Source organism: Myotis nattereri, assembly GCF_964212035.1.
Source record: "Myotis nattereri genome assembly, chromosome: 4".
Classification (NCBI taxonomy): Eukaryota; Metazoa; Chordata; class Mammalia; order Chiroptera; family Vespertilionidae; genus Myotis; species Myotis nattereri.
In genome coordinates, this window is record NC_138079.1 from 4,694,187 (window position 1) to 4,721,657 (window position 27,471).

Genomic DNA, 27,471 nt, shown 5'->3' on the forward strand with positions numbered 1-27,471 from the left:
GAACCACTGCCTCCTTATCGGTCTGCGCTGTGGTGACCCTTCGAAAGGCGGTGGATGGTGTAGTGATCACACGGAGGGTGTGGAGGAATGAGTCCAGTCTACACACACTGTGGGTTGTACAGTGACAGCCGAGTAGTTAAAGTTGTTCTCCTCTTAATGTTTGGGAAGTTGGGTAACATGTCAAGATTTGGTTCACTTGAAAATGTCAGAAGGTTCCAGGGTGTAAGTAGTCTGTCATGGGTGGAAACATGTCCTTCCCCACATCTTAGCTCTGACTGCCTTCCTAACTCAGCCCCAAGCTCCTGCACATGGTGCAAAGTTGTAGTTCCCTCAGGAGGGAGTATCCCCTCTGGAGGGAGTATCCCTTCAGGAGGGAGTATCCCCTCAGGAGGGAGTGCCTGTGGGGTTATTTGGAAACCTCGATCCTTGATCTCTTTCTTTCTCTCTCTCATAGGTGTTGAGCAGTCTCCCCTAGAGCTTTGGAAGCTGAATGGACTGAACATGAAGAGCTTGAAAGCCAAGTTCAGAAAGAGCGACGTAAGTACACGGTGACGCACGCTCTGGAGGGGCCTGGAAATCAGAAACAGCCTCCGCTCTTACTGCTGAGGTGCTGGGTCGGGCAGCCACAGCCGATATCTCTGGGCCCAGCTCAGGTGGCTCTCGGGAATGGCCAGCTCTGGGTTCCTTGCTGTGTGTGTGTATAGCTTTCCAAAATGACATTTTTAAATTCCTGGGGTCTGGGTCCACTAAAGAAAGGAACGAATTGCACATCTTAAGGAAAGAAATCAGTAAAAACCTCAGCATTTCTAAAGTCCCCCAAATCCGATTTTCAGAGGAAGCTAGTCTTAGGAGGGTGGTTAAAGAATTACGTCTTAGCATGGTTCGTGTTGAGCCTTAGGAAACTCTTCTGAACTTCCTGTTAGGGCTTTTATGGTAAAAACAATATCTAGTGCTGCTTTACCTTCACTCCCCCTGAATTCCTGGGCTTCTTACTCATTTGTTATTCATCATAAAAGGCTTTGGATTGGAGGAACCGGCTGTGATGTCAGCGTTGTGAAACACAGCCTCCCAGAGGAGAATATGGAGAAATATAGCATAGCAGAGGGATGATACACAATGCTATCTTAAAAGGTTGCCTCATAAGCCCTGCCGAAATCCCAGCTTGGTATTAGCCGCATTCCAGATGCTTCCAGCAGAATTGTTGAGCGGGAGGAATTCATGGAAGGGTTTTGATGGAATTCTAGCTGCACCATTTTCATAATGGGCTTGCTTGGCTGTCCTTTAACATTAGGTAATTAAAAGTGAACCTGGATTTTATTGCTTTGCCATGAATTCTATGACAGCTGGGCCCAACCACACTTTCTTGCGATAAGTAGAGGCTGCGACTGTTATGGCTAACACACGCACACGCACACGCACACGCGCACACACACACACACACACACCCTCCTTTTGGCTGAAGCTTATCTCCTGAGGTTGCATCATGACATTAACTTACTGCCCTGATAAGACCCAAACCAGAGGAGACGCTTGCGGGATGATTGCAGACTCTTATCTTGCCTGAAGGAAGTCAGACCTAGAAAGGTTTCTCAGGGAGAAGTTGGCCTCATCTTCTCGTTCTTCAGGTAAGCTGACCGGCACTCAGAATGTGAGTGACTGGGACAGAGGCATCCAGCCAGCCTTTGGCCAGGGACAGCCTGGGTCGTTGACTTCCTCAGGCACTTCTCCCCCTCCCCCTTCCTTCCCCCCCCCCCCCCCCGAGAAACTCCCTCAGCCCCCTCCTCTGCTGGCCATACAACCCTGGAGCCTATAGATTGCAGTTGGCTTTCTGCTCGGGAGGAAAAGGCACTTAAGTGGAAAATGCTGCCCAGTTGAGCGGATATGGATGTGAAAACTGTGTGGCCAGATTAGCAAATGTCTTTTCTGTTCCAGGAGAGTCTGGGGGCTCCCATCTATACCGGCTGAGAGTGCGTGAGCGAAATTGAATCGGTCTGGCGTTCCATGCTACCCGGACAGGGGCAGGGGGAAATGAGACACACATACACTTTGGGCTTAAACAATTAAAACCTGCGGCAACAGGGAGGGTGTTGCTGGATTCTAGTTTTTGAATGAACACGGAACTATTTCCCTGATAACGTGGAATCACGGTAATAATACTATTAAAAGCTTCTGGGATTTGGCAGCAGAAGCGCTGTGCACTTGGCCGTGCGCGCTGAGAGGAAATGTGAGTGCAGCGAGCTTCGGGGAGGGAGGGAGGAAATCGGTATGATGGGGCCAGAAAATAGCCAGGGGCTCCCCAAATGCACCCCAAGTTGCTTCCCAGAGCCACACAACTGTGCAGCCAAAGGCAGGGCATACAAACAAGAAAGAAAGCCCTTGCAGACCCCAGTTTGCTCCTGAGCCATCTGACCGTAGCCACTAACCATTAGAGTGTTCGCTGTACGGCGGGAACTCATTTAACCTTGCCGTGACCTTGCGTGGTAGGCATTCTTGTTAGGCGCACTTTACAGATGAAGAAGCTGAGGCCCAGGAAGGCACAGGAACTGGTCTGGCTTCTTAGAGTTTTGTGTCATACAACCAACCAGTTTTTTGTGCCAAAGTCGCGGCTTCCAGAGCCCAGGTTCCCTGAAGGAACAGACCTGGCAGGAGACTTGATTTTACGAAACAGGACAATCCAGGCAGTCATTTGGGAAAGCGACTCTGGGCCTCGCTGTGTGGCCTTGGGCAAGTCTCTTACCTTTGCTGAACCTCAAGTTCCTCCTCTGAAAAGTAGAGAAAGTATCAGCCTGAAAAAGCTGTTGTCATGAAACAACTGCTTTTTCAGGCTGATATTTTCTCTAAAAAAAAAAACTTGTTGTGAAGGTTAAATGTTCTCATGTAAGTAAAATACACATCTTAGGACCTGGCGTCAGGAGATGCTCGGTGAATATTTATCCTTTTCTCTTCATCAGAAACCCGGTGATAAAATGGGGGATCGGGAAAGTATCTAAGGTCTGGGGGGTCGAGTAATGAGGTACCAGTTGCTGCCCCTGAAGATCCGGGATACAGCTGGGGGTGGGCCGGGGAGGGAGGCCTGCTTTTCGATGGGTGCCTGCCGGTCTGACTCTTTTTGTGTTATGTATATGCACATACATGTAATCACTTGTTACAAGAAAAGTAAACGTTAAACAGTTTATGTTCAGTTAAATGAGCCCAGTGATAATCTTCTTTACCTGGAGTGAGTGGTCTCTCTCAAAGCATGAACCCAAACCATCAGCCATCAAACTTTCCGTGTGAGGCTGAGCGGAGCAGCTGGGAGAAAGGGCTCTTTGTGTTTCCGGGGGCCGGGGGGGGGGGGGGCAGGTAGGAAGAAGGGACAGCAGCTCCTGTTGGTGCTTTCAGAAAGAAGGCAGGTGACCCGCTGCTGTGATCGTGTTTCAGCCCTGTGCCTGGCTGTCGCAGCCTGGCCGGCTCACGGCCGCCAGAGCAAAACCCAGGAGTGAAGGACACACGTGGCCCCGAGGAGCCCCGGGGGTGGGCTTCAGGTCCCTCTGCCGCTCCAGGCCCATCGTGCGCGAGAGGTCATCCCAGTGAGCTTTCTGGAACAGTTGACTCAGACGACCACCGCCTGAAGGGCAGGTTTATGGGAGTGTGACAGGGGAATGACCCGATCCTGTGGACTGTGGTTACATAATGTCATGGTCTAGATCAGCGGTTCTCAACCTGTGGGTCACGACCCCTTTGGCGGTCGAACGACCCTTTCACAGGGGTCGCCTAAGACCATCGGAAAACACATATATAATTACATATTGTTTTTGTGATGAATCACGATGCTTTCATTATGTTCAATTTGTAACAATGAAATTGGGGGTCACCACCACATGAGGAACTGTATTAAAGGGTCACGGCATTAGGAAGGCTGAGAACCACTGGTCTAGTTGCTTTAATCCCTGAACGTATTTGGGAGCCTGCAGAGAACTCCCCAAAAGAGAGGTATGGAGCTGCACATGGGTCCTTCTCCCGTGGATGGCGTTTTCCAGGCCCCCTTTATGACTTTATTCTGGGCATCCTTAAACGGGGGTTAGATACTAGAGAGAATGCAAGAGGAATGTGAAGTATGGTTCTTGTCTTGAAGAAGCTCATGAAGGGAGGTGGGAGGAGGGAAAGTACATGGAAGAAATAACCAAGGCAGAATTCCAATTGTGTAGAATATAGGTTTTAAAGGGACCGTCCGGATGGTAGAAGCCAGTTGTTAAATTGTGGGGTCTCGGTGGTCAGTGCTGTGGGATTTCAGAGAATCACTGGGGACAGGAGAGCTTTCTGAGGAGGCTTCCTTCCGTGGAGGACGGGCAGGATTTGGAAGGGTGAGTGGGAGAGGAGGGGAGCGGAGTGCATGGAGCCAGCCATGCAGCACGTGGCGCCTTAACATTCTGCCCTTGACATTGTCATACTTCAGGAGCCCAGGAGCGTGCCCAGGGCATGGCTCTGAGTCTTTTCATAAGAACACGATGAATATTTCATTCTCGTTTTAAGAAGGGGTGTACTTGACTTCGATGCTTATAAAATGAGCACAGAGTTCTAAATCATCATTATTTATCTCTCTTATGGCAACAGTTTGAAAGTGAGTTCTTTACCTCTTTAAATGTCTGCAGCAACTAGGACGTGGTTCCACATGGAAAAATGAGCTGTCAGCATGAGCCAGCAGGCCAAGAAGGCTGGGATTTCCCTTGGCTAATAAAAGCTCAGGCTTCTGGAATTTCTTGGTAAATGCCAATTTTTGGTGCCGTGAGTGAAATGGGTGGAGGTTGAGGCATGGGAAATGGGGTGGGAAGATCTTGGTCACAAATCTTGAGCTTTGCCTCTCAGACACGACCGAGGCCTTCAGAGGTGACTTTGCGGGTGTGCGTTTAATTGGATGAAAGATTGGTTCCCAGTTATGTTTTCCGTTGTAATAGGGAAGCACCGGACATTCCTTAAAAAAAAAAAAAAATCAAAGCAGCCAGTTACAAATGGCTGGCTCCTGAGAGATGCGGTTGATGGTACTCTTTACGCAGCAGTCATTAACCGGTGCAGCCTCCAGCCGAGACGTGCACACAGCCCGTGGATCCCCAGGGACCAGACACATCCTGCTCAGACAGGCGCTTCAGTTCCTGGCCTGTTGGGAGAGCAGCTCTCATGAAGGTCAATAATCGACATCTCTGCCAATTTATTTGTTTTCTAGAAGATTTAGTCCTTTCTAATAAGTTCTTACAGATGCCCAAGCCTCCCTCCCCCACCCCACACACGCAGGAAGACGGGAGGGCTGAAAATCCAAGTGTGCCCGTTGACAGAGGAGCCCGTGCCCATTCTCTTGTAAAGCTCAGCCCCTTTGTCTTAGACCTGATTTCCGGCTGCATCAGGGGTGACCTTATCGGGTAGAGGCATGAGGCTCAGCTTCTGGAGAGGCATTCGGGCAGGTCTGTGTCACGACGCATACTTTCCGGGGCCCGTCAGCCCTTCTTCCGTGGGGAATGTGTTTGCTGCCTGACTTCCCCTTGCGTAGTTGCTTAGGGCTGCCGGAGATGTAAGCCTCGCTGCTCAAACAGCAGGAATGTGTTGTCTCACAGCTCTGGCGGCTAGAAGTTGGGGGCCGAGGTGTTGGCAGGGTTGGTTCTTGGCAAGGCTTTGAGGGCGAATCTGTCCCAGTCTCCCCAACTTCTGGTGGTTGGCTGGCAATCCTGTCTTCAAATTTCCCCTTTTCCAAAGGGCACCAGCCCTACTGGATTAGGGCCCCCTCTGTCAACCTCATTTTAACTCGATCACCTCCGTAGAGACCCCATCTCCACGTCAGGTCGTATTCTGGGGTATGCAAGACTTCAAGTTTTGTCCGGGACAGGGGCACAATTCAACCCCAAATATACCTCCATGCCTTCATCCTAGAGCAGGTTCTCCGAAGCCCTGGTTCTTCCCCCCCCCCCCCCCCCCGCCCCACTGAGCATGCGCACCGATGGACTTCAGCTCCCTGGGGCTGTCTTCAGTGTCTGCTAGAGAGAGACCAGGATACCACAGATTTCCAGTGGGTGACTGCTGGGAGCCGGTCCATCCTTGCTGTTTCAAGGGACCTGGCATATATGGCATACTGTTCTTAATATGTTTGCTCACTTTCTTGGCACTATGTGTTTTAACCAAGGTCACCTCTCTGAGAAAGGTTGTTTCCCCAGGTAGGGATTTTCCCCTGAAGTTAGGGAGGGAATAAAACCCCTTAACTAAGTGCCAGGCGGGTAATTGATCACTTTAACTACGAACAATCATGCTTAAGCTACATAATCTTTACTCCCTGGAATGGAGATAAGAAACACCCTAACCTTTGGAATAGAGATTGATAGGATTGGAATCAACTGGTATAAATACAGATGTAACAAGACAACAGGACACAGAACCTAGACACAGAACCTAGACACAGAACCTACACAGAACCTAGAGACAGAAGAACTTCGCTGGAGAGAACATGGCAAAAGATCCTGGTCAGAAACTGGCCACAGAACCTAGAGACAGAACCTAGTGAGAGAACATGGCAAAAGATCCTGGACAGAAACTGGCCTCAGAACCTAGAGACAGAACCTAGACACAGAACCTAGCGAGAGAACCTGGCCGAAGAACCTAGAGAGAGAACCTGGCTACAGAACCTGGATAGAACATGGCAAGAGAACCTGACTAGAACCTGGTGACTGAACCTGGCTGGAGAACCTAGCAAGAGAACATGGACACAGAACCTGGCTGGAGATCCTAACCAGAACTTGGCTGGCGATCCTGGCTAAAGATCCTGGACAGAACCTAGACACAGAACCTAGAGACAGAACCTAGTGAGATAACATGGCAAAAGATCCTGGACAGAAACTGGCCACAGAACCTAGAGACAGAACCTAGACTCAGAACCTAGACACAGAACCTACACAGAACCTAGACAGAACCTACATAGAACCTAGACACAGAACCCACACAGAACCTAGACACAGAACCTAGACACAGAACCTACACAGAACCTAGAGACAGAAGAGCTTCGCTGGAGAGAACATGGCAAAAGATCCTGGACAGAAACTGGAGACAGAACCTAGAGATAGAACCTAGCGAGAGAACATGGCAAAAGACCCTGGACAGAACCTGGCTACAGAACTTGGCTGAAGAACCTAGAGACAGAACCTGGCTACAGAACCTGGATAGAACATGGCAAGAGAACCTGACTAGAACCTGGTGACCAGAACCTGGCTAGAGATTCTAACCAGAACTTCGCTGGAGATCCTGAACAGAACTTGGCTGGAGATCCTGGCTGGAGATCCTGGCTAGGCTGCTGATCAACTGAACGCTGTCTCCATGTCATTCCTTCTTCGCCGACTCCGTCCACACCTTTGGGGACCCCTGGACCTGCTGGGGTTGGACCCCAGCAGGTGACCCTGACATAGCAAGAGTGAGCACGCATTGACCGCTGACCTGCTACCCCACAAATAAGAAGAGCTCTCACTGAGTGGATGTTTACTATGTGCCAGGCGCTGCACCGAGCCTTGGTGTGCTCTCTGTCATGTGATGTTTACAAAACTCAACCCCGTGAAGAGTATTGTTATCATAGCAGCTCTAGAGGAAGACATTAAAGTCCAAGCGAAGAGAAGTCATTTGGCCAAAGTCACACATTTGATAAATGGCAGCGAGATCGGAACCCGGGACTTTCCTTGACACCAGCCTCCACTCGCTCACCACGCACACACCTGCTGACACAGGGCACCCGCATCCCTGAATCCAAAGCTTCAAACGGAATCCAATGAATTCTGTCCTATCGTCCTCCGTGTGGAGACCCAGGCAATGGTTTTGCATCATGGGGAGTGCTCTCCGGAGTGGCCCAGCTCACCATCGCTGTCCTTCCCCGTGGCAGGGGCGGGGCTGGGAAACTCGGGCTGTTTGTTTCCTGGAAGGTAAATGCACTTCAGACTTAAGTACGAGAGAGCACATGCTACTTCTGTTCTTCCACCTGAGCTCCTAAAACCTGTTTCTGAATGGAGCTCGCTGGGTCACAGCTTCTTTCTAGTTAGCCTAGACCCGTGGTCGGCAAACTGCAGCTCGCGAGCCACATGCGGCTCTTTGGCCCCTTGAGTGTGGCTCTTCCTAAGCCTTAGGCATACCCTAATTAAGTTAATAACCATGTACCTACCTATATAGTTTACGTCTAAAAGATTTGGCTCTCAAAAGAAATTTCAATCCTTGTACTGTTGATATTTGACTCTGTTAACTAATGAGTTTGCCGACCACTGCCCTAGACCCTCATTCCAGGAATTCTTGGTTAAACCTGATTCCATTCCAGCGGCAGCAGAGGCCAATGTGAAACTCGGAATCTGGTACCTAAACGTGGGAAATCTAATCATCCGCACGGCAGTGAATCATCTAGGTTATTACCTCTTATCTCTCCCCCCTGAATTAATTACCTCCTAATCATTTCAAACTGTTGCTGACCTGGGTGTTTTTTGTTTTGACAAATTCTTGTATGTAACTTCTCCTAGGGAGCGAAATAGAAATTGCTTCTGAGTTTACTCTGGAGATTTTCAGCGGGGTTTCTACTCAGAGATCTTTGCTATAGAAAGGCCAGCTCTGTCTGTGAAGATGGCAGTAGTGACTGGCTTTGACTTTCCTTGTGTTTGAGTCCCTACCTCCTTTTATACAAGGAAAGTCAGCATATTTTGATCAACTTGATTATCCAGTTATTAGTTTTATCACGTTAAAGAAATTATTTTCACTTCTTGGGAAGCACTGCCTGGGAAGATTTTATTTTTCATTTTCTCACGAGGGCAAATGATCTGATGGTCTTTACTCCCTCCTTCCCCCTGGGCTGTCCCGTGGGCTAGCTGGTCGGGAAGCATAGAGATTTAAACTGTGGGTAGAAGAATAGAAGAAAAGGCGGAGGGTCCACATCTCCTTGGGTGGGTGTCTTTGGTGCTGCATTTCCCAGCGCTGAGACTGTTTCTATGGCAGTTATTTCAAACTTGGCTACATTTGTGGAGGGTTTTTTCACGGGAGTCGGTGGGACCTCATGAAGCCGCCCGCTCTTCGAAGGGGTGTTTCATAACTGAGCAGCCGCACGCTCCTCCTGTGAGGTCCCAGTGGGCATATTTATGGAGATACAGGATAAGCTATTATAACAAAACACCTGAAATCAAGTAAGATAGCAGTTGTTTTCGTCTTGAGTAAAAGTTTCAAGCATGCGAGGACCAGCGGGACAGCATTCTCCGTAGATTCGTCCAGGACCAGGTCCCTCTGCGATGCCCTTCTGCTGCCCTCCGGCACTGCACTGGGCATTGCTGTGGCCAGTCACCCCCTGTGGCCTTGAAGCATTGAAATGTGGCGAGTCCAAATGGAGATGTTCTATATGAATAAAATACACACCAGTTTTCAAAGATTTAACATCCCCCGCAAAAGAGGAAGACATCGTAATAATTTTTTTATAAGTACACATTGCAGTATTCATATTCTGGACATGTTGGGTTAAATAAATATATTAAAGTTAATTTCATCTGTTCCTTTTAATTTTTTTAATTAAAACTTCAAAATCTTGCATTAGAATTCTTTTGGACAGTGCTGGTCTAGGGTGTTCTTCATGGAACTGACTGGAACTTGGGCACATGCCCCTGCCTAGCTGCAAGGGAGTCAGGAAAACATTTTCTCTACCTGGCAGCCATGAAACCAGGTAAACCTCCAGGAGAAGGAGGGATGGATACTGAAGATAAGCTCAGTGTTAGGGGTTGAATTGCCACCCGCCCCTCAAAAGACATATTGAAGTCCTAACTTCTTTGTACCTTCGAATGTGACCTTATTTAGAAGTAGGGTCTTTACAGAGGAAATCAAGTTAAAATGAGGTCATTAAGGTGAGCTCTAATCCAATATGACCTGTGTCCTTATAAAAGGTGGAAATTTGGACACAGACACATGCACAGAGGGGAAACTATGTGAAGAGTTGGGGAGAATGTAGCAGAAGATGAAGGCAGAGCTCTGGGTGATGTAGCTGTACGCCAAGGAACACCAGGAGGGCCAGCAAACCACCAGAAGCTGGGAAAAGGGCATGGAGCAGACACTTCCTCACAGCCCTCAGGGGGAACCAACCCATTTGACACCTTGATCTTGGACTTCCAGCTGCCAGAGCGGGGAGACGATCCATTTTTGTTGTTTAACCCACCCAGTTGGTGGTACTTTATTGTGACAGCCTCAGGAAACGAATGCATTTAGTTACTGGCGGTTTCCACAATGAGTCTCATCTGAGAGTTGGAGGACCAAGACGTGCCAAGTGCTGTTGGTTGTATTACTTGTACCCCAGAAGTGAATATTGGCCAGTTCCCCATTGTCCTGTTGGCGGATGCCCATTGCAGCATGCTGATTAGGGTGAAGTTAAAGGCCTTTTCCGGGTTCGAAATGGAAACTGCTCCTGCCTGTCACCACCTGGTGACATTAGGTTATCCTGAGCCTTTTCCTTTTCATCCAGGAATAGGTTAGGTGACCTGGTTTGATAGGACGTGACGTTAACACCATTTGCAGTCGTCGTTTTGGGATTGCTCACACGGGTAGAGACTGTGGTGACCTGATCCCACACCTTCATACCACGGCTGGGGCTGATACTAGCCTTGGAAGGATACATTACAGACTTAGTTATAGGTTACATTGGGTGTGTGTGTGTGTGGGGGGGGGGTGTTCTGTCAACACACAGCTTATGAAATTGTGAAATACGAAGATTCCTAATTATATCGACTTTATTTGAAGATATGTGCTAGTTTGACACTAAAATTGTGGGGCTTAGAATTCTCAGCAAAACATTATATTTGTTGCAAAAAAACACCAAAACCCACACCTTAAAATAGTGGCATTTCCACTTCCCAGACATGTTGCTTTATTACTGTAACCTACGATGGCACTGTTCTTTTCTGTAGCCACGTTCCCTCTTGATTCATGCTGGGTTCATTGTGGGTTCTTTTCTACTGATGCTGGCGGGGCCCTGCCTTTCTCTGTGTGCTTGTGCTGTTGGATATTTGAACCCAAATGCAGGGCGCTATCTTGGTTAGCTTTTATTTTGTTAGTTAAATGTGTTACATTTAATTTTGTTCGGTAAATAGTATATTGCTCTGGTTTTTGCATCATTTTAAATTCTAACTCTTGATCACATTGAGTCATCCACAAACTTGGTAAGCATCCCTACCTAATCCAACTCATTTATGAGTGCATTGAACAGCTTTGCCTTCAGATAGATATTATTTTGTAATATGGTTTTTATATATGTATTATGTGGATGACATTGTCACATATTTTATACATATATATGCCATGTAATTATTTGTATGCTCCCAAATGGGCTGCGCTTCAGTCCTCATTCCTTGGGGTCTGGTTCTGGCTCATCAGTTATACTGCTTCTCAGCCCTGTTTTCTAGCTTGTCCTAGTTCTGTCTCTTCTCACCTCTGTGATGTTGGGCAGGTTACATAATCTCTCTCATTTTTGGTTTTCTTATCTGTAAACCAGGGTGGGACCAGCCTCTCTCACAGCATCGTCATAAGGATTAGGGTTAAATCTGGCACACAGTGAATTCTCCATAAATGGCAGCTAAGGATACCTGTTACCCCGATGGCTTGCACGATGCCTGGCATTAGTAGGTTTTCTGTAACGTGTGATGAATGAATGGTCTCAAAAAGTTGAGACACTGTGATTAACATGCATGAAACAATTAAAGCAATACAGGGCTTGTGTCATTCCAAACAAAGTCAGGAGCCCAGGCGATAAATACCGTGGGCGTTTAAAGAGGGCTTCCAAGAAAAGTGTCGTTTGGGGCGGGCACACTTGATTGGGTCATTTGGGATTAACAGAGGAAACCAGTCCTGGTGAGGGAAGGTCACGAGTGGAGGTGAGGGGAGGACATGCAGTGACAAGGGAGATGCCCATGAAAAAGTAATAGGAAATGAAGCCAGATTGGGGGGTGGGGTGGGGTGGACTTCTCCGCACAGCATTGGAAGCTGGGGGCGGATGGGGCGAATGGGGGAGGGGGAGGGGGGAGCGCTGAAGATTGCATTGTGGGCAATAGGTTGGTTTGGGGATTTTGAGAGACAGCGCAGAGAAAAGGGCTAGGACTCGGGCCAAGGCTAGGGTGGTGGCTGCTCTGGGGAGGGGAAGGATGTGGCGCTGGGAGTGGGTGTGGGATGAAGAGCAGGGAGGAAATCCAGATTCCTGCTGATACACAGAGGCCACAGCCTGCTCTGGGCGTGCCAGCCCGTGGACGTGCCCTTCATCTCCTGAGAAATCGGGTGTGGGCTTCTGATAGCGCCTGCTTGTCAACAAGCAACTCGGTGGGAAGAGTCATTGGGGGGGGGGGGGGGGAGAGAGAGAGAGAGAGAGAGAGAGAGAGAGAGAGAGAGAGAGAGAGAGAGAGAGAGAGAGAGAGAGAGAGAGAGAGAGAGAGAGGAAGAGGGAGAGAGAGAGAGAAAGAGAAAGAAGGAATCTATTTCATTAAGAAAGGTTTGGAGAATATTTATTTAGCATTCACATGCACTTCTGTGTGTGCCAGGTGTCATTCTAACCAAGGTAACACATTGGAATGTATTTATTCCTATTAGAGAAGTGCCATTCTTATCCCCACTTCACAGATGAGAAAACTGACATAGTAACCTGCTGTCAGCTCGTCATCACTATTGTAAGAAAGGTGGGTAAACGGAGTGGCTGAAACAGCAGAGCTCTAGGGCGTCACTGTCCTGGAGGATGGGGTCCCAGATCAGGTGGTCAGTGGCTCTGAGCTGTGAGGGACACTATTCCAAGCCCCTCTCCTCGCTCTGTGGTTTGCTGGGAGTCTGCGGAGTTCTTTGGCTTAAAGATGCATCACCAGATCTGTCTTCATCTTTACCTGACATTCTCCTGTGCGGGTCTCTCTGTCCAAATTTCCCCTGTTTACAAGGACACCAGTCATATTGCTATTGGAGGATTATACGAGTGAGATTCCCCTTTCACTAGTGGGAGTGGGGTTCTTAGGGTGCCACTGGAATGAGCACTTCCGGAGGCCCCCACAGGAGGATGAGATGCAGGAAAAGGCCTTATTTTCATGGAGTGGTAGTCCTCGGGTTGTCCTTAAGCCAGTCCTGGAAAATATGTAGCTGGGGCTTTAGTAGAACTAAAAGCAAAACCAGCATCCTGAGTTCTGTTCCAGGGGGAGTTAAGTCCATCAGTCCACTGTGTGGGTCCCACAGGGCGTGAGCCACGTGGGCGAATGCAGGGCATGGGAGCCCCCACAAGCCAGGAGCTAGGTGAGAGCAGAGAGAGAGAGAGAGAGAGAGAGAGAGAGAGAGAGAGAGCGATTAATTCTTTGTTCAGGAGTTAAGCATGTCAGGTTTCAAGCCCTTGCAGCGGCCAGGCCTATTTTGGCCACTGACTCGCTCCCAGGTGTGACCAATAGGTAGGCATTTCCCCATGTCACCCAGACCTCACTGGGCACGCGCCCATTGTCCAGTCCCTTCCCCCAGCGGCCTGTGGGGATAGACTTGGAGATGCTAACTGCGCTTCCTGGCAGCGCTGTACAAATGGCATGCCTATATCACCTAGTCTCCCCTTTGCTCCTTTCCTGTTAATAATAACCAGGCTATTCACGGTATCGGTACTGGATTCGGGGCCCACCTTTCTCCAGAATAACTTGATCTTAACTAATTACAATGCCCCTATCTCTAAATAAAGTCACATTCTGAGGTGCTGGAGGGTAAGGCCTTGAACAGCTGAATTATGGGATGACACATTTCAACCCACGACACACGTCCAGATCTCGAAGGTGAAGTGGGAAGCAGGACTTGTGCCGGGGACTCTGGTTCCAGAAGCCACGCCTTCACACAAGGACAGCGGCTGCTGGTGTGCCCAGGTGTTCGCTGGGGGGACACACGAGGTTCCAGCCCAGCCCCTAGAGGCCGGAGCCGGCTTTCAAACCCTTCCCACAATTTCCAGTGGCCACTGGCCAGGAGACTCGCTGGTGCACTTTGACCGCAGCAGGCTTCAGCCCAGCCCGGTGCCAGGTTCGCAGGGATCCCTGGGAGCCTCTGTGCCCGAGAGGGGGGTGGGGAGGGGGAAGGATATGGAAAGCAAAGCGGTTAGACCTGTTTGGGGAGAGGAGGACCTGGAATGCAAATTGGGACCTGACACTTCAGGAATGTTTGTATTGTTTTCTGTTTTTGCAATAACGAAGGGCATGGCTTGGCCCAGGCTGGCTGTGCTTCTGAAGGTTTCGGGCACAGCTGTCCCCTGGGTGGTGGCTTTGGCCCCGGGACAGGTCTGAGGGCACTGGCTGTGCCCTGGGAGTCGCTGGAAGCGGAGTGTTCAGCAGGCAGGCATGTCCCGCAGTCCTGGGAGCCTGGTCCTGTGGGTCCTGCCCTTTCCAGGGCATTTGGAAAGCCACCCCGCCCTCCCCCCACCAGGAGCACATGGATCGAGGTGGCAGGGGCAGGCGGGGTCCTGGTGGGCAGGATGAGATCATCGCCCCTGCTGTATCTGCAGCATCCAGCGCCCGCACCAGGCACTGTGCTGAATGAATGACTAGGGGCAGCGTGCAAAGCTGACAGCTCGTCGCTCCCTCTGCCTCTGCCTCTGCCCCTCTGCTCAGTGTTGACAGCTTCCCTCAGAGGGGCTGCTGGGTGGGTTTCCTTTAGGGTGTCTGCCTGCCTGTCCTCCTGGCCACTCGTGATGGTGTTATGGAACAAGAATGAGCATGGTTGGGGGCCTGGCTTATGTGCAGCCCACCTGTGTCCCTGTTTCGCACGCAGGCTGTGAGATTATTTTGTATCAATGGGTAGCTCGTTAGCTTACGTGGTGGGAGAACCGCGCTAGCCGGGCCAGTCCTGAACGCGGACCTGGCGCAGGCTAGTTAACTGGCCTGTGCTCCATGGGCAGACTTCTAAACTTAGACCCAGTTTACCAACTGACAGCTGCATCTCCCTTTGGCCATAAAAGGGCCCGAAAGTTACTGATTAGGAACACAGCCCCCCCTCCCCTCCCCCCCGTCCCGGAAACCAAGCAGCGCCTGGGCCCTGGTGTGATGGGGCAGCTGATTCAACCTCATTGGAAGGCACCAGAGGTCATCACCATTCAGTTTTCCACATCTGTGAGTCAGTTAGCCGAAGTTCGTCAAAGATTCGGGGCAACTTGCTCTTACCGTAGCTGGGGAAGAATTCTCCAGAATGGTCACGTGAGCCTTCAGAACTGACATGTTTATGACCTTAGTTCATGGCCTTAGTTCATGATCTTCGAGAATGTTCGCGGCTCAGATACCTTCCAGCCCATTGCAAATCCTGGTCACGCATTTCATTTCTTTGCCACAAACCTGTGTTGTATAAACAGTGCTGTTGGGTTACCCGTTACCATTTTTGGCCACTTAAGGGAAGCTACGTGAAGAAAATAATCTTAAAAATGGAGTTTTTGTATTTATCTGTATTATTGGGAAATGAAGAGTAACTCATAATTTGGAGGAGTAGGCAAATAAATGATGTTACATCCATAGTGAAGAAAGTTCTAGAGTCATTAAAAATTCCTCATCAGGGCACTTGCCTGGGTTGCAGGCTCAATCCCCAGTAGTGGGTGTGCAGGAGGCAGCCAATCAGTGATTCTCTCTCATCTGTGATGTTTCTCTCTTCTCCCACTCCCTTCCTCTCTGAAATCAATAAAAATATATTTTAAAAAAATGTTAAGGTTAAAAATTATGCAGCAACTGGGAAAGTGCGTATAATGAATTAAGTGGAGAGAGATTTAAGTTGCAAAATTATAATGCATTATAATTTTCATATTATAATATTATAATTACATTATAATGCAAAAAGTGAAAAACAGACTCATATGCTACTTATCAACACTGCTACTTAAAAGAGAACTGAGGAAATAGGATGGGCAAAAGTGCTTAACTTTAAGGCTATTCTCTATGGTGACACTTTTAAATACATAAAAACCGGAAACCACTTAAGTCCATAGTAAAAAAATTGGCTGAGTATATTTTTGGGGTACGTATTATAAAGCCATAAAAACAGACATCTAGTAAAGAAAGCTGTTTCATTTATTAGTATTATTAAATAACAAAAGCAAGTTCTAAGCATGTTTGTGATGTTTGAAGTTTCTTAATGTTTTTCTCTTCCTAGAAGAGATTCCGGAATATAAACAGGAGCAGGAGGTCTCCAAGGGCAGATCCAAGTGTTGTGGGGCCTGAGTGTTATGCAGAAATATATGGGAATCTTTCCTTTAAAAACACCAGAAGATTCTACGTTACAGATTTTACAGGAAAGAAAAATGCGAGCATGTGGCAAGGCTCTGGAGAGACCCAGCCAAGTGAAGGGGAGCCGAGGAGTAAGCTTCAGGGGCGAGGCAGCCTCTGGCGCCCGGGCCCATAGTTTTGCACTTTCTGACCCCAAAGTGGGAGAAGGCGGCAACCTGTGGCACCTCTCCGGCTCCAGCAGTGACCTGGTGGCCTTTGGAGGCCGTGGCAAGGCCACTAAATTGCCCCGATGAGCTGATTCTTTGGAGAACGTGTAGCGGTTCCTTTCTTCAGTCATTTTCCAGAATGCAATTCCTGAACCATCAGCCTCCTGGGTTCTTATTAGAAATGCACATTCCTGGGCTCCCCCAGATTCACCTAACCAGAAATTCTGGGAGTGGGGCCCAGCAGAGCCCCCCACTCCAGGCGATTCTGGTGCAACCTAAAGTGTGAGGTTCCATCTGCTCTGTCGTTGTCAGCCCTCGCTCTACAGTCAGCCTGGCAAGCTTTTCCAACTACTGATGACTAAGAGCCACTCGGAGATTCTTTGTCCTATTGTTACTGGGCTTAGCAGCTTGGGTGTCAGGAGGCGTGGTTGGCTCGAGGTAGTGGTATGACTTGCAGCGAGTAGAGGAGACGGGATTCACATTCCAAGCCCTGTCTCTCCAAGGGAGGCTTAGCCATTGCTTATGTCCACAGTAGGCCAGTTGCATGTTGATTTCTTTATAGTTGACCATACTTACCAGTTTGGGTTCCCGTCAAGCTTATCCTGTTTGCAGCTGGTCTGCAAAATACTGTGTTCCATGCTCACGTGTAGCAAGAATAGCGTTTAGTAAGGGTGGCCAGACCTGGGAGGGACTCGGCAGCCATGATCACTTCTCCGGCTGGGCAGTGTCCTGTGCACAGAAGCCAGAAACTACCCCCCAAGAGTTAAGTTCATGCATTAGTTCAGCTCACATTCTGTGTGCGCCACTTACGGTCTCTGACTTCTCTGAGCCTCTCTTTCCGACTCGGTGAAATGGGAATTTTAGAAAAGTCCCTCCCTGCTAGGCTATTGTGAGGATTGAATAAGGGAGGATCTAAGAAATGCCCAAGGTACTCGCTTCCCTTTTCCAAATACTTTCTAATTCTATCCCTAGTTATAGGCCTCCTCGATCAACATTTCTTTCATTTTTCATTCCATCAGCTGCATTTTCTAAATCTTTCAGATCACGAAAAGATGACTTAGCTCCCTGTGGACTGACTTCCAGGTTTGCCCATCGCCTGATTCATATTCCAGGGGAAGTTAGACACAGAAACGCCGCCTCTGTGAGGTGGGCAAGGATGCGTTAGACTCACGCTGTCTCCTGTAGCCACCGGCCCACGCGTCTGTGAAGCACTTGAAAGGTGGCTACAGCAACAAGGAGCTGAATTTTTAGGTTTTATTTATTTTAATAAATTTAAAGGTAGCCCTGTTCGGTGTTTCTCAGTGGTTAGAGCATCAGCCTGCGCCATGAGGTGTCGTGGGTTTGAATCCCTGTCAAGGGCATGTACCTGGGTTGCATGTTCTGTCCCTGGTCATGGTTGGGGCACGTGCAGGAGGCAACCCATCAATGTTCCTCTCTCACATCGATGTTTTTTCCTTTCTCTCTCTCCCTCTCCCCCTTCCTCTTGCCCTTCCACTCTTTCTAAAAATCAATGGAAAAAATACCCTTGGGTGAGGATTAACAAACAAATTAAATATTTTTAAATGGATACTCTAGTCAAGTATTGGAGAAGTTGAACACAACTTGAATGTGTGAATTTATTTTTCCAAGTGTAAATTTCATGAAATCTAAATACACGTCCATCATTTCCAATAAAAATGTAGCATCGGAATTGAGATGTGATGTACGTATGCAGGATTGTGAATACTTGGTATGAAATAAGAATGTAAAACACCCTCCTAGTAGTTTTCATGTTGATTCCATGCTGAAATGATAATATTTGGTTGTGTTGGGTTCTATAAAATATTATAAATAACTTCATCTGCTTCTTTTTCCTTTTTGAAGATGTGGCTATCTGAACATATAAACGGGCTTGCGTGGTATTTCTCTTGCATATGCTGTTAGACCCTGTCGTGAAAACAATAAAATTGAAAAAGTAAACCTCATGTCTGTGAGACTGAAGGTAAAGTCACCGCAGCCATTTCTTCACAATCGGGTCTGAGTGTCAACGCGTGGGAGCTGTCGGCCACTTAGGTCCTCCTTTGTGGGATCAATTTATAGCCACTTTCAAAGGAATCTGTGCAAATAGGCTCAATTTAAATACGTGCTGTCCTACTGTATTTGGATACTTTTCTTGCCCTCTGAACTGAAGGGGAATTTGAGCCGTAGCTGCTGATTGAACAACACGAATTTCAGTAAGTCCATTTTTGTAATGCTGTGATTTGGGCTTCTGTGTGTGTTGTCCGAGGGTGTTCTCGTAGCACAGGAATGCAATTGTTTTTCTCTGTCCATACAAGGGAGTTGCCATTCCTGGAACTCAGATTTATAACCACTTCCTTATTTTTGCAATGCCTCCTACCATACTTTTCAAAAAGGGACTTGACCCCGACATAATTCATACTTCTCCTTGAAATGTTAAGTCGCTCATTCAGCAGCTGTGGCTTTATCTGACCCCTGGAATGTGTTTATCTTCCCATATTAACAGTTACTCATTAAACTGAGCACAATGAAGACTTCTTAGACGGTAAACATACATATAATGTCACTTAAGGGTGACTATTTTCTGCCTTTACATGGTTTTTCTTGTATTTGGTGGCCCTTACCCCCAGAATATCTCAGGCTGAGTAATGGACTTGAGTCTGATATTTAGACACTTACGTGGACATTTTGAAGATAATGCTTGATCCTGGCCTGTGTGGCTCAGTGGTTGAGCATTGGTCCAGGAGGAGATGGTTCGACTCCAGGTCAGGGCGCATACCTGGGATTTGGGCTCAATCCCCGGTAGAGGGTGTATAGGAGGCAGCCGATCCATGATTCTCTCTCATCATTGACATTTCTGTCTCTTTCTCTCCCTTCCTCTCTGAAATCAATAAAGACATTTTTTTAAAAAAAAAAAAAAAGATAAAGCCTGAGCCGTGGAATTATGGAAGCGATTTTTCATTTCAGGAGGACACTGCATTGGTGTGGGGCCTGCGGTATAATTTTGCTCTATCACCCGCCTCTGCAAGCTTTCCCTCCTAATCTGGCAGTGCCCTGTCCTGGCTCCTGTTACAGCAGAAGTGTTTTTCTCAGCTGAAAGGCCAGGTTATCCGTGCCATCTGATGGGCACAGAAGTAGCGCGTGGGCCCCTCTGCACACCGGGTGGTTCTTTGACCTTGAACTTTGGAGGGAGATTGCATTTCATGAGAAATAAACTTTTTCCACTCCAGAAAAGCTTTTCATCCTCTTACTGGGAGGCAGTAACTCAATCAAGACCTCCAACTCTCACAGCACCCCGGCCTCTGCCAACTAGAACATATCAAGAGATGATAAATATGTAAAACCGGCCGGAGAGGCAGAGAGGCTGGTTCTGTGTCTTGCCGTTTCTTCCTGGTGGTGCCAAGAGTTGGCGGACGATTTTGTGGACAGTACAGCGGCTACGTTTACTGATCTTAGCCCTGAGACACCCCCAAGTCAGTGCACCTCCCCAGCGTTCCACGTGGGTAAAACAAGGTGCTCTGGAAACTCTTTAAGCTTTAAAGGCCGGTATTTCCTGTTCAGGTCTCTTTCCAGCCCCTCGGGCTCCCACCCCTCTCAGGCCCACTGGCACTTGTGTCTGTAAGAGTCAGAAAGCAGTTCATGTGTTTTTACTGCCAAGTCCCGGGGCACCTGGAAGAGAATAGACATTGCAACAGGAGTGTGTTGAAGTCTCCCTCGGAACCTGGTCAGAAGGCCTCCTCCTTCCTCCTGCCCGTGATGAAGGTTCCTTGTCTTCTGTCCTGATGAAGAACAAATAGGGAGGAAAGAATGTGGTCCTGTGTGTACAGTGATTGGAATGACCTTCCCTTGAAATATGCAAGCCGTTCTTCGCATTTCCTTCAGCACAACGCAGAGCTGTAGACAGGAAACTCCGAGGCTCTGACCTCTCCAAGGGGAGAATCAAAGCTCTGAAAAATGGGGAAAGGAGACAGAAATTGAGATAGGGGCAGGGAGAGAGAAAGAGAGAGAAGGAGGAAGAAAGGGCCCTTTATGGCTACTGTAGTAGGAATTTGTATTTGTTTCTGAAGTGACTTAAGGAAAGGTTATCTTACTAAAAAAATGAGGTAGTGTAAAGGCCAAGCTGCTCCTGAGATTTATCTACGTATAATTGAAGATATACTTTAATGTGCTCTTTAGAACTACACTTAAGTAACAAAACAGCTACGTAGGAAGAAAGACATGTCTTTAAGAAGTTTGCAAAGTTCTGACTGTGCAGACATGTCAATTGTTAACAAGTAATTATCTTGCTAATTGTAAAAAACCACACCAACTTTTCTTAAATTTATTTAGAACATATTTCATAGGTGGCGAGTATCTTTGGATTTAGATACTTGGATATTTTTGCCAAGTTGCAATGGTGGAAATATCGGTAGTTGGTTTTTTTGTTTGTTTTCACCTGCGATAAAATTTTACTTTCTATTAGCACAGTGGAGACCGGGACTGACTATGAAAGACTATTATGCCATAGATAAAACTGATGCCTGAGCACCTGCCTAGAGCTGTTGGCAGTGGGGGGCATGGCACCAGGTGTTAGACCAATGGAGTCAGACAGGGTCTGGGTTTAGCAACCTCGGTACTTGAGTTTTGGCCACGAAAAAATTCAGAGCCAAGACTCAAACTATAGAGAAAGTTTATTTAAAAAGTCATAGAAGTAGAAAAAGTGAGATGTAGAAGAAATGTGTTCAGGAAACACGTTACAGAGGCAAAAGAAGGGTTTTTGGAGTTTAGGAGAAAGAACTGGTAAAGGTAATGTGCCCCGGGGGGAGGTATAGGAAAGAGGGGGAGGGGAAAGGTGTGGGAGTGCTCCTGGGAGGGAAAGCAAGCTGGGTCCTCCCTTCTAAGGGCTTTTATATATAGGGGTTTTAGGGGCAGTCCCAGGGGAGGATCTCAATAGAATAGTCATCAGCTTTTCAGGTGTGTTCTTTCAGGGTAGGGTGCCAGGGCAGGAGGTCCTGAGGTCAGCCATGGCATTGCTGGTCTGGTTTTGCTGCTTTTCTGGGCCTGGAGCTAAAATACAACTGAAGCCTAGATGCTATCTCTAGGGGTTAATGCTTAAGGGAGTGATTGTACAAGGGCCCGCATGGCGTCCCATGAGGCCATTCTTTGGCCCCTTGTTCCTCCTCCAAGAGGGTCTAAACTGCATGACTAGCCATGTGCCAGGGGAGGAAAGGTCACCTGAAGCCAGGGGCCCACACCACCCTACAACTGTCCTTTCTAGTCACCTGGGGCTGTCCACTCTGGTGACCTTCAGTATCCTGGCCATCGTCCTGGCTCTGCTCATGTCTGTCTCACTGCCTACCACAGAACGACAACACCAATACACGAACAAGAGTCTCCCTTAATGTGTTTACTGCATTATTTTATTCATTTTATTCTGAGGGTTTAGTTCTTCAATCATAAAGAAACAACAAGTTAAATATAAGTCAGAATCATTTCCCCCTGTGGAGAGGTCATGCCAGATATAAGCAGTTTCTGGTATAATTGAGCCCCTCCACCCCTGTACCCACCAGACTTTCTCAGTGTTAGCCTGGGCAAAATAGCACCTGACGTCACAATCCTACCTCAGTCCTAGAGTTCACTGATTCCTCACCTTTGTCCTTAGGTTGCCCTTGGCTCTAGAGCTGCTAGGGTGGCAGACTATAGGTAACACAGCCCCCAGTACATTTGTTTGAGGAAAGAAATGTGAAATGGGCAGGGATACAGGAGTACAAGACAGGTGACTTCTAAATGTCACCCGGTACAGTACACCGTTCCCTCTGTAGTTTTTTTACTTTAACCCTCGAAGAAAAACCCATCCGCTCACAGGCTACAGGCCTTCAGCCAACTCCAGGCAACCTTACTGCACCACTTGTCGAACGTATGTCCTTGTTGGTAAAGTAAGATAGAAAAAGTAGGGAACAGTCCTCTGAAAGCTTTCTCTATGGACGCGGGCTGACTTTGATCTGATCATACTTGTTGATGTGTTGGAACTGGCTGGTTAAAGCACTGGTTTGTCCGATTCATAATTATGTTCGCAATTCCTTTATGGCGAAGGTCCCCTTGGTCTCTTCCCGTGGGGTAGGCTCTCTGGCAGAAGCGGGCTCAGGATGAGAGAGAACTCCCACGTCTCCTGCTGCTTCAGGGGGGACTGATCGCCTCCAACGCCCCAGGTTCCGGATTGTGCTGAGACTGCCAAACTGGGTGGGAGATTAGATTTCAGTGTTTCCCAAACTTGCTTGTTGATAAGAATCGCCTAGGGTGCTTGTTAAAAACAGGGTTCCCCACGTCCTCACCCTGGAGATTCTGGTTGAGGAGGTCTGGGTGGAGCCTGGGAATCTGTATTTCAATGAGGATCTCCCCTGCCATGCCCCCTCACCCCCCTCCACCCCATGCAAGTGATTCTGATTGATGAGTGAGCTTGAGAAACCCTGGACCAAATGACTTCTCACCATTATTATGAGCTTCTTTGTTAGCACTAGAACTCCTTATTTAGAATTTGGGATGCAATGCAGTCAGCTAAAAGACCACATTTCCCAGCCTCCTTTGAGCTGGCTTTGCCTGTGTGACCAGGTCCTGGTCAATGAGAAGTGACAAGGGGACTGGGGAAAGTCTCCATACAGGGACCTGTCACTCTGCTGAAAGCTACACGTTATGTACCTATTCCATCATCTTTTCCCTTTTCTGCCTAGGATGAGGATGTGATGCTTAGCATCCAGCTGCCATTTGGGGCCCTGCGGTGATCTTAAAGGTGGAAGCCTTGTGTTAGGTTGGTAGAACAGACAGAGGGAGCCCCAATCTCAATGGTCCTTAGGTTGTCCTGTCGGCTTTGGACTGACTCCTCTTAGACTCTATTTATATGTAGAGACATATCTTGTGTGAGCAAGCCACTGCTATTTGGGGTTTCCTTTTATATACCACTGAACCTATTCCTCATGGATATATCTCTAAATTTGGAATGTTACGAGTTTCCATTAAGCTAAAACCATTCTTCTAATGTCTCTGCATCTTCAAGGTAGAGTTCTTGAACCTGTAACCTACTTTTCCTTCTCCGTAGAAAAAGGAACAGCTTGGAGTTTATACCTGAGGACCCCGTCAGTTCCAAGAGTCTGGAACAGTCCCTTGATGGAGGAGGGAGTTGAGTCGCATTGTGTCCTTGGTGTCTCAAGGTGACTGAAGGAAAGGAGTTTTCAGTTGATGCTTTAAGGAAGGAATGCTGAGTGAGGAGTGGAGGGATTGGAGGAAAGCAAGACAGACTGTCCCTCCTTTATCATTTCCTATTACAAGTCTGTCTGTTGAGGATGTTTGGTTGTAATAATGTGTTAGAAGTGCTTTGTAGACTATAAAATGTCTTACCTGTGTTGTCTACTGAGCACTGAGTTATATATAGGAAGTTGTTTCAGATATTTTAGAAGAGTTTCTCCAAGTGGTACTGATGGATGTCAGTAAGTGTTATAAGCAGTAAATATTTCCTTGTGTCAACTAAGTTTGGAAAAATGTCCTGTTTGACAGAATAAGTAGGTTTCTTTATTACAGGACTGCTGAGTGCCTTTAATGTATTAATGCACATTGCAAGTATCTAAGAACGAGAAGGTTGTATAGGGCGAGGGGAAGTATTTATGCCACATGGTAATGTTTTTTTACAGCACAACCCTTGGGTGTGCATCTTGAGGAACATAACCTTGGAGAAATGCAGCCTTCCAGGGGAAAACACGTAAATATGTAAGAATACATGTTTAGTACCTACTGGAGGCAAGGTCCTCAATCCACACATAAACTGGGAGACATGGTTCTTGCCTTTATGGAGCCTACTCTGTTCATTGGCTAAATAGGACATTCGTATGTGGAAAGAATGACTATTCAGGACAGAATTTAAGTGCTGCATAAGTGATATCAAATACATGCTTTGAAGGTTCAGAGGGAAGTCCCATCCCTGCAAGATAGATTTAAAGATGAATGGAGTAAGCGTTTTCTGAACATCTTCAGGGAGTGCCTCAGAAGACGGTAGGGTGAGCAGGACCCCATCCTTGTCATCGGAGAGCCTGTGATGTAGGGGTGACGATAGTGGTGGGTCAGCATACGGGACATGATGACACGAGTGAAACTGGAGAACAAAGGCAGCTGTCAGGAGTTTGAAAGAAGAAAACCTTTTCCTCCCAAAGGAGGGGCTTAGGGAGGGAAGGAAAGCCTCACTGCAGGAAGGATGCTGCAGATGGGCAGAATTCCAGGAGAGATGGGATTGAGGTCGTTCCTGATGAAGTCAACTCGAGCCTTCACAAAGGTGTGGGGGTGGAATGCAGAGCGTGTGCCCATGTGGCCCACTCTATCTGTGGTAAGGTGGCCTTTTGGGAAGATAGGGGAGAGAAGTGACGTGGTAACATCCAGGTTTATGATCCCTGGGATAAAAGGATTGTGCTTAATTTATTAAGCACTGGGGAGTCACTGAAGGCTTTTTAGTAAGTACCTGCTCAGGTACTTGACTTTAGGAAATTGAATGGAGGGCGACTTGGACAGTATTAGGTCTGGCAGTGGGTAGAATGGGTGAGCAGGTGATTATTTAGGTGAGAAGGGATAAAGGCCCCCCCCCCCAAAAGAAAGTAAAACATGGATAGAAAGGAGGGGTAGGCTCAAGAGGCATGTTGGAAGTAGGCTTGAAAACTCTCTACATGCCCAGATGAGAGAGACAGAGAGAAAGATTCCCGGAGATGGGGGCAGGTGATAAGAGGAGGAGGAGAAGCTGAATAGGGGGTGGCAGAATAGGGGGTGGCAGAATAGGGTTTGGCCATGGCTTATGCCTTAAAGAAGGAGCAGGGAAGTAGAGCAATTGGGCTCAGGGGTTTTTTCGACAAGCTCTGCAGTAAACTTGGCTTATTGACTTAATATCTTTGCCTCTTGGGTCATTATGAGAGTTAATGAAGATGAGGTCTGGATGTTAGAGCTTCTGAACTCTGACTACTACTGCTGTGCTATTTCTGTGAACAATAGTAAGAGGCTTACTTGAACTCGTATTTTGAAAAGAACATAAATATGATAAAACACTGCAAAGAAGTACTTTCTAATACTGGCACTAGAAAACAAAAGTTTAAAAAGGGAAGACCTTCAGACTTCACTCCTTTTTCTATTGAGAATCAGCTTAATGGGAACTTTTATATGTTTCCGTGTCTCTAGGTGGAATTTCCTGAGCTAGTCCTGCTATTCAGATCTAAATGGCTCTATTTGATTTTTTATTTTCTAGTAAGGGGTTATAGTTCTATTAAGACTGTATTTAAATTCTTCACATAGATTTCTAGGTTTCAACTATAAGGGCTCCATGATCAGATTCCTTGCCATTTTCCTTTTTTAAATGTCTTTATTGATTTGAGAGAGAGAGAGAGAGAGAAAGAGAGAGAGAGAGAGAGAGAGAGAGAGAGAGAGAGAGAGAGAGAGAGATTGACAAAATAATTTCAAATATTTAGAGAGGCAACCATGTAAATGTGACATTGGATTCATTGGGAAGGGGAAAGGGAAGTGGAGGGAACCACAATTATGTATATGTATCTTCTGTTGGGCATTCCAGCTGAGAGGACAGAGAGATTTTCTCTTTGATTTTTAGGGCTCAGTCGGTGGTTTCACTCCTTGCTGGACTCAAGGTCATATGATGATTGTGAGCACATGTTGCCATCAGTAAGAACTATTGGCCTAACTGTAATGATTGGACAGGAAAGGAGGCAAGAATACCCAGCTTTAGAACCCAATAATGTATAATAATAATTCGGCTTCTTTTATTGAGTACAAGAGGAGGAGTCTTTATTATGCAATTAAAATACTATGTCCACATACCTTCCTGGCATTGTCAGAAATGCTTAGCCCCAGGATTCTGTTCTCCATTTACTGTTCCTGCCCACCTCTCTGATAAGGGGCATGGATGGCATTTGCCGGTTCTGTTAGGATTAGAACTGCTATCACCTAACCTCGAAAACGACAGCCACGCTGAAAGAATCAATGCGTGAGGCCATCGGAGAGCGGATAGAGCAGAGAAGGAGCATGTGGCCCCACGAAAACTCTGCCAGCAGCTCCCCAGGAGACTGTTGCTTTGTTGAGGGCCAGGGGTACGTGGGTTAACCAAAGATGAAAGAGGATTTCAAAAGACTTTTAAATGTACTTTCCAAATAATAGCTCCCAGGTGTTGCAATAGGTACTTAGATGTTGTGTTTCTACCTTGGCAGCAAAGATGGTATTATCCTCATTTTACAGAAGAAACTGAGACGCAGAGAAATTAAACCTTTTTCCCACAGTCACACAGCTGGTAGGTGGCAGAGCTGGGATTGGATTCTAGCCATAATCTCTGTGTCACATCGGCAAAGCATGATCGTTTTATCTGCAAAGTCGGTCCAGGGACTGTCTCCCATTGTCCTGACTGCTACCACCTGGTCCAGGCAACAAGCATGTCTTGTCAGCCTTGGTCTGCCTGCTTCTACTGTTATTCCCAGCACCGAGAGTGGTCCTTTCTGTCACTCCTCTGCTCAGAGTCCCCTAGTGGCTCCCCAGCCCAGTCAGCAAAAGCCAAGTCCTTACCCGGTGGTCTCCAAGCCCCTCTCTGACTCCGAGTCCTCTGGTTTGCTCGCTAGTGGTTCCTTGAGCCCCCTCAGCCCACCTCGGCCTCAGGGCTTCACTGGCTGTTCCCAGCCTGGAATGCTCTTCTCCAGGCATCTGCAGGGCTCCCCTCCTTCAGGTGCTCTGCTCAGATGTCTCGCAGAAAGGTCTGCCATTATGTGGATGTGGCAACTGCCTCTCCCTCTACAGAAAATCGCACACTCCTATCACTTCCTGGTTCTGTCCTCCTTTCAACCTTTAAAATACTCATCTTCCTTGACACCATACCTTTTTATTTCTGATGTATTTATATTTTTATGATCTGTCCCCTGCCCAGAGTAGCAGCCCTGTGAGGCCATAGGCTCTGGCTAGTTCACTGCTGAATTCCCAGCCTGGCACCTAAGAGGTGCTCAATAAATCTTTGTTGAATGAATGAATAAGTGGATGAATGAATCACAGTTACTTTAGTTATAAATTAAAGA

At 47.5% G+C, this 27,471-nt stretch overlaps 1 protein-coding gene across 1 annotated transcript in view; it reads left to right on the forward strand.

Moving 5' to 3' along the window:
* Positions 1-27,471, forward strand: part of RAI14 (retinoic acid induced 14) — a 127,162-nt gene that overhangs the window by 19,710 nt on the left and 79,981 nt on the right. Inside the window, exon 2 of the mRNA XM_081090119.1 lies at positions 455-537. Coding sequence (XP_080946245.1) covers positions 502-537 — 36 coding nt within the window. The 5' untranslated portion in view covers positions 455-501. The remainder of the gene's footprint in view (positions 1-454; positions 538-27,471) is intronic.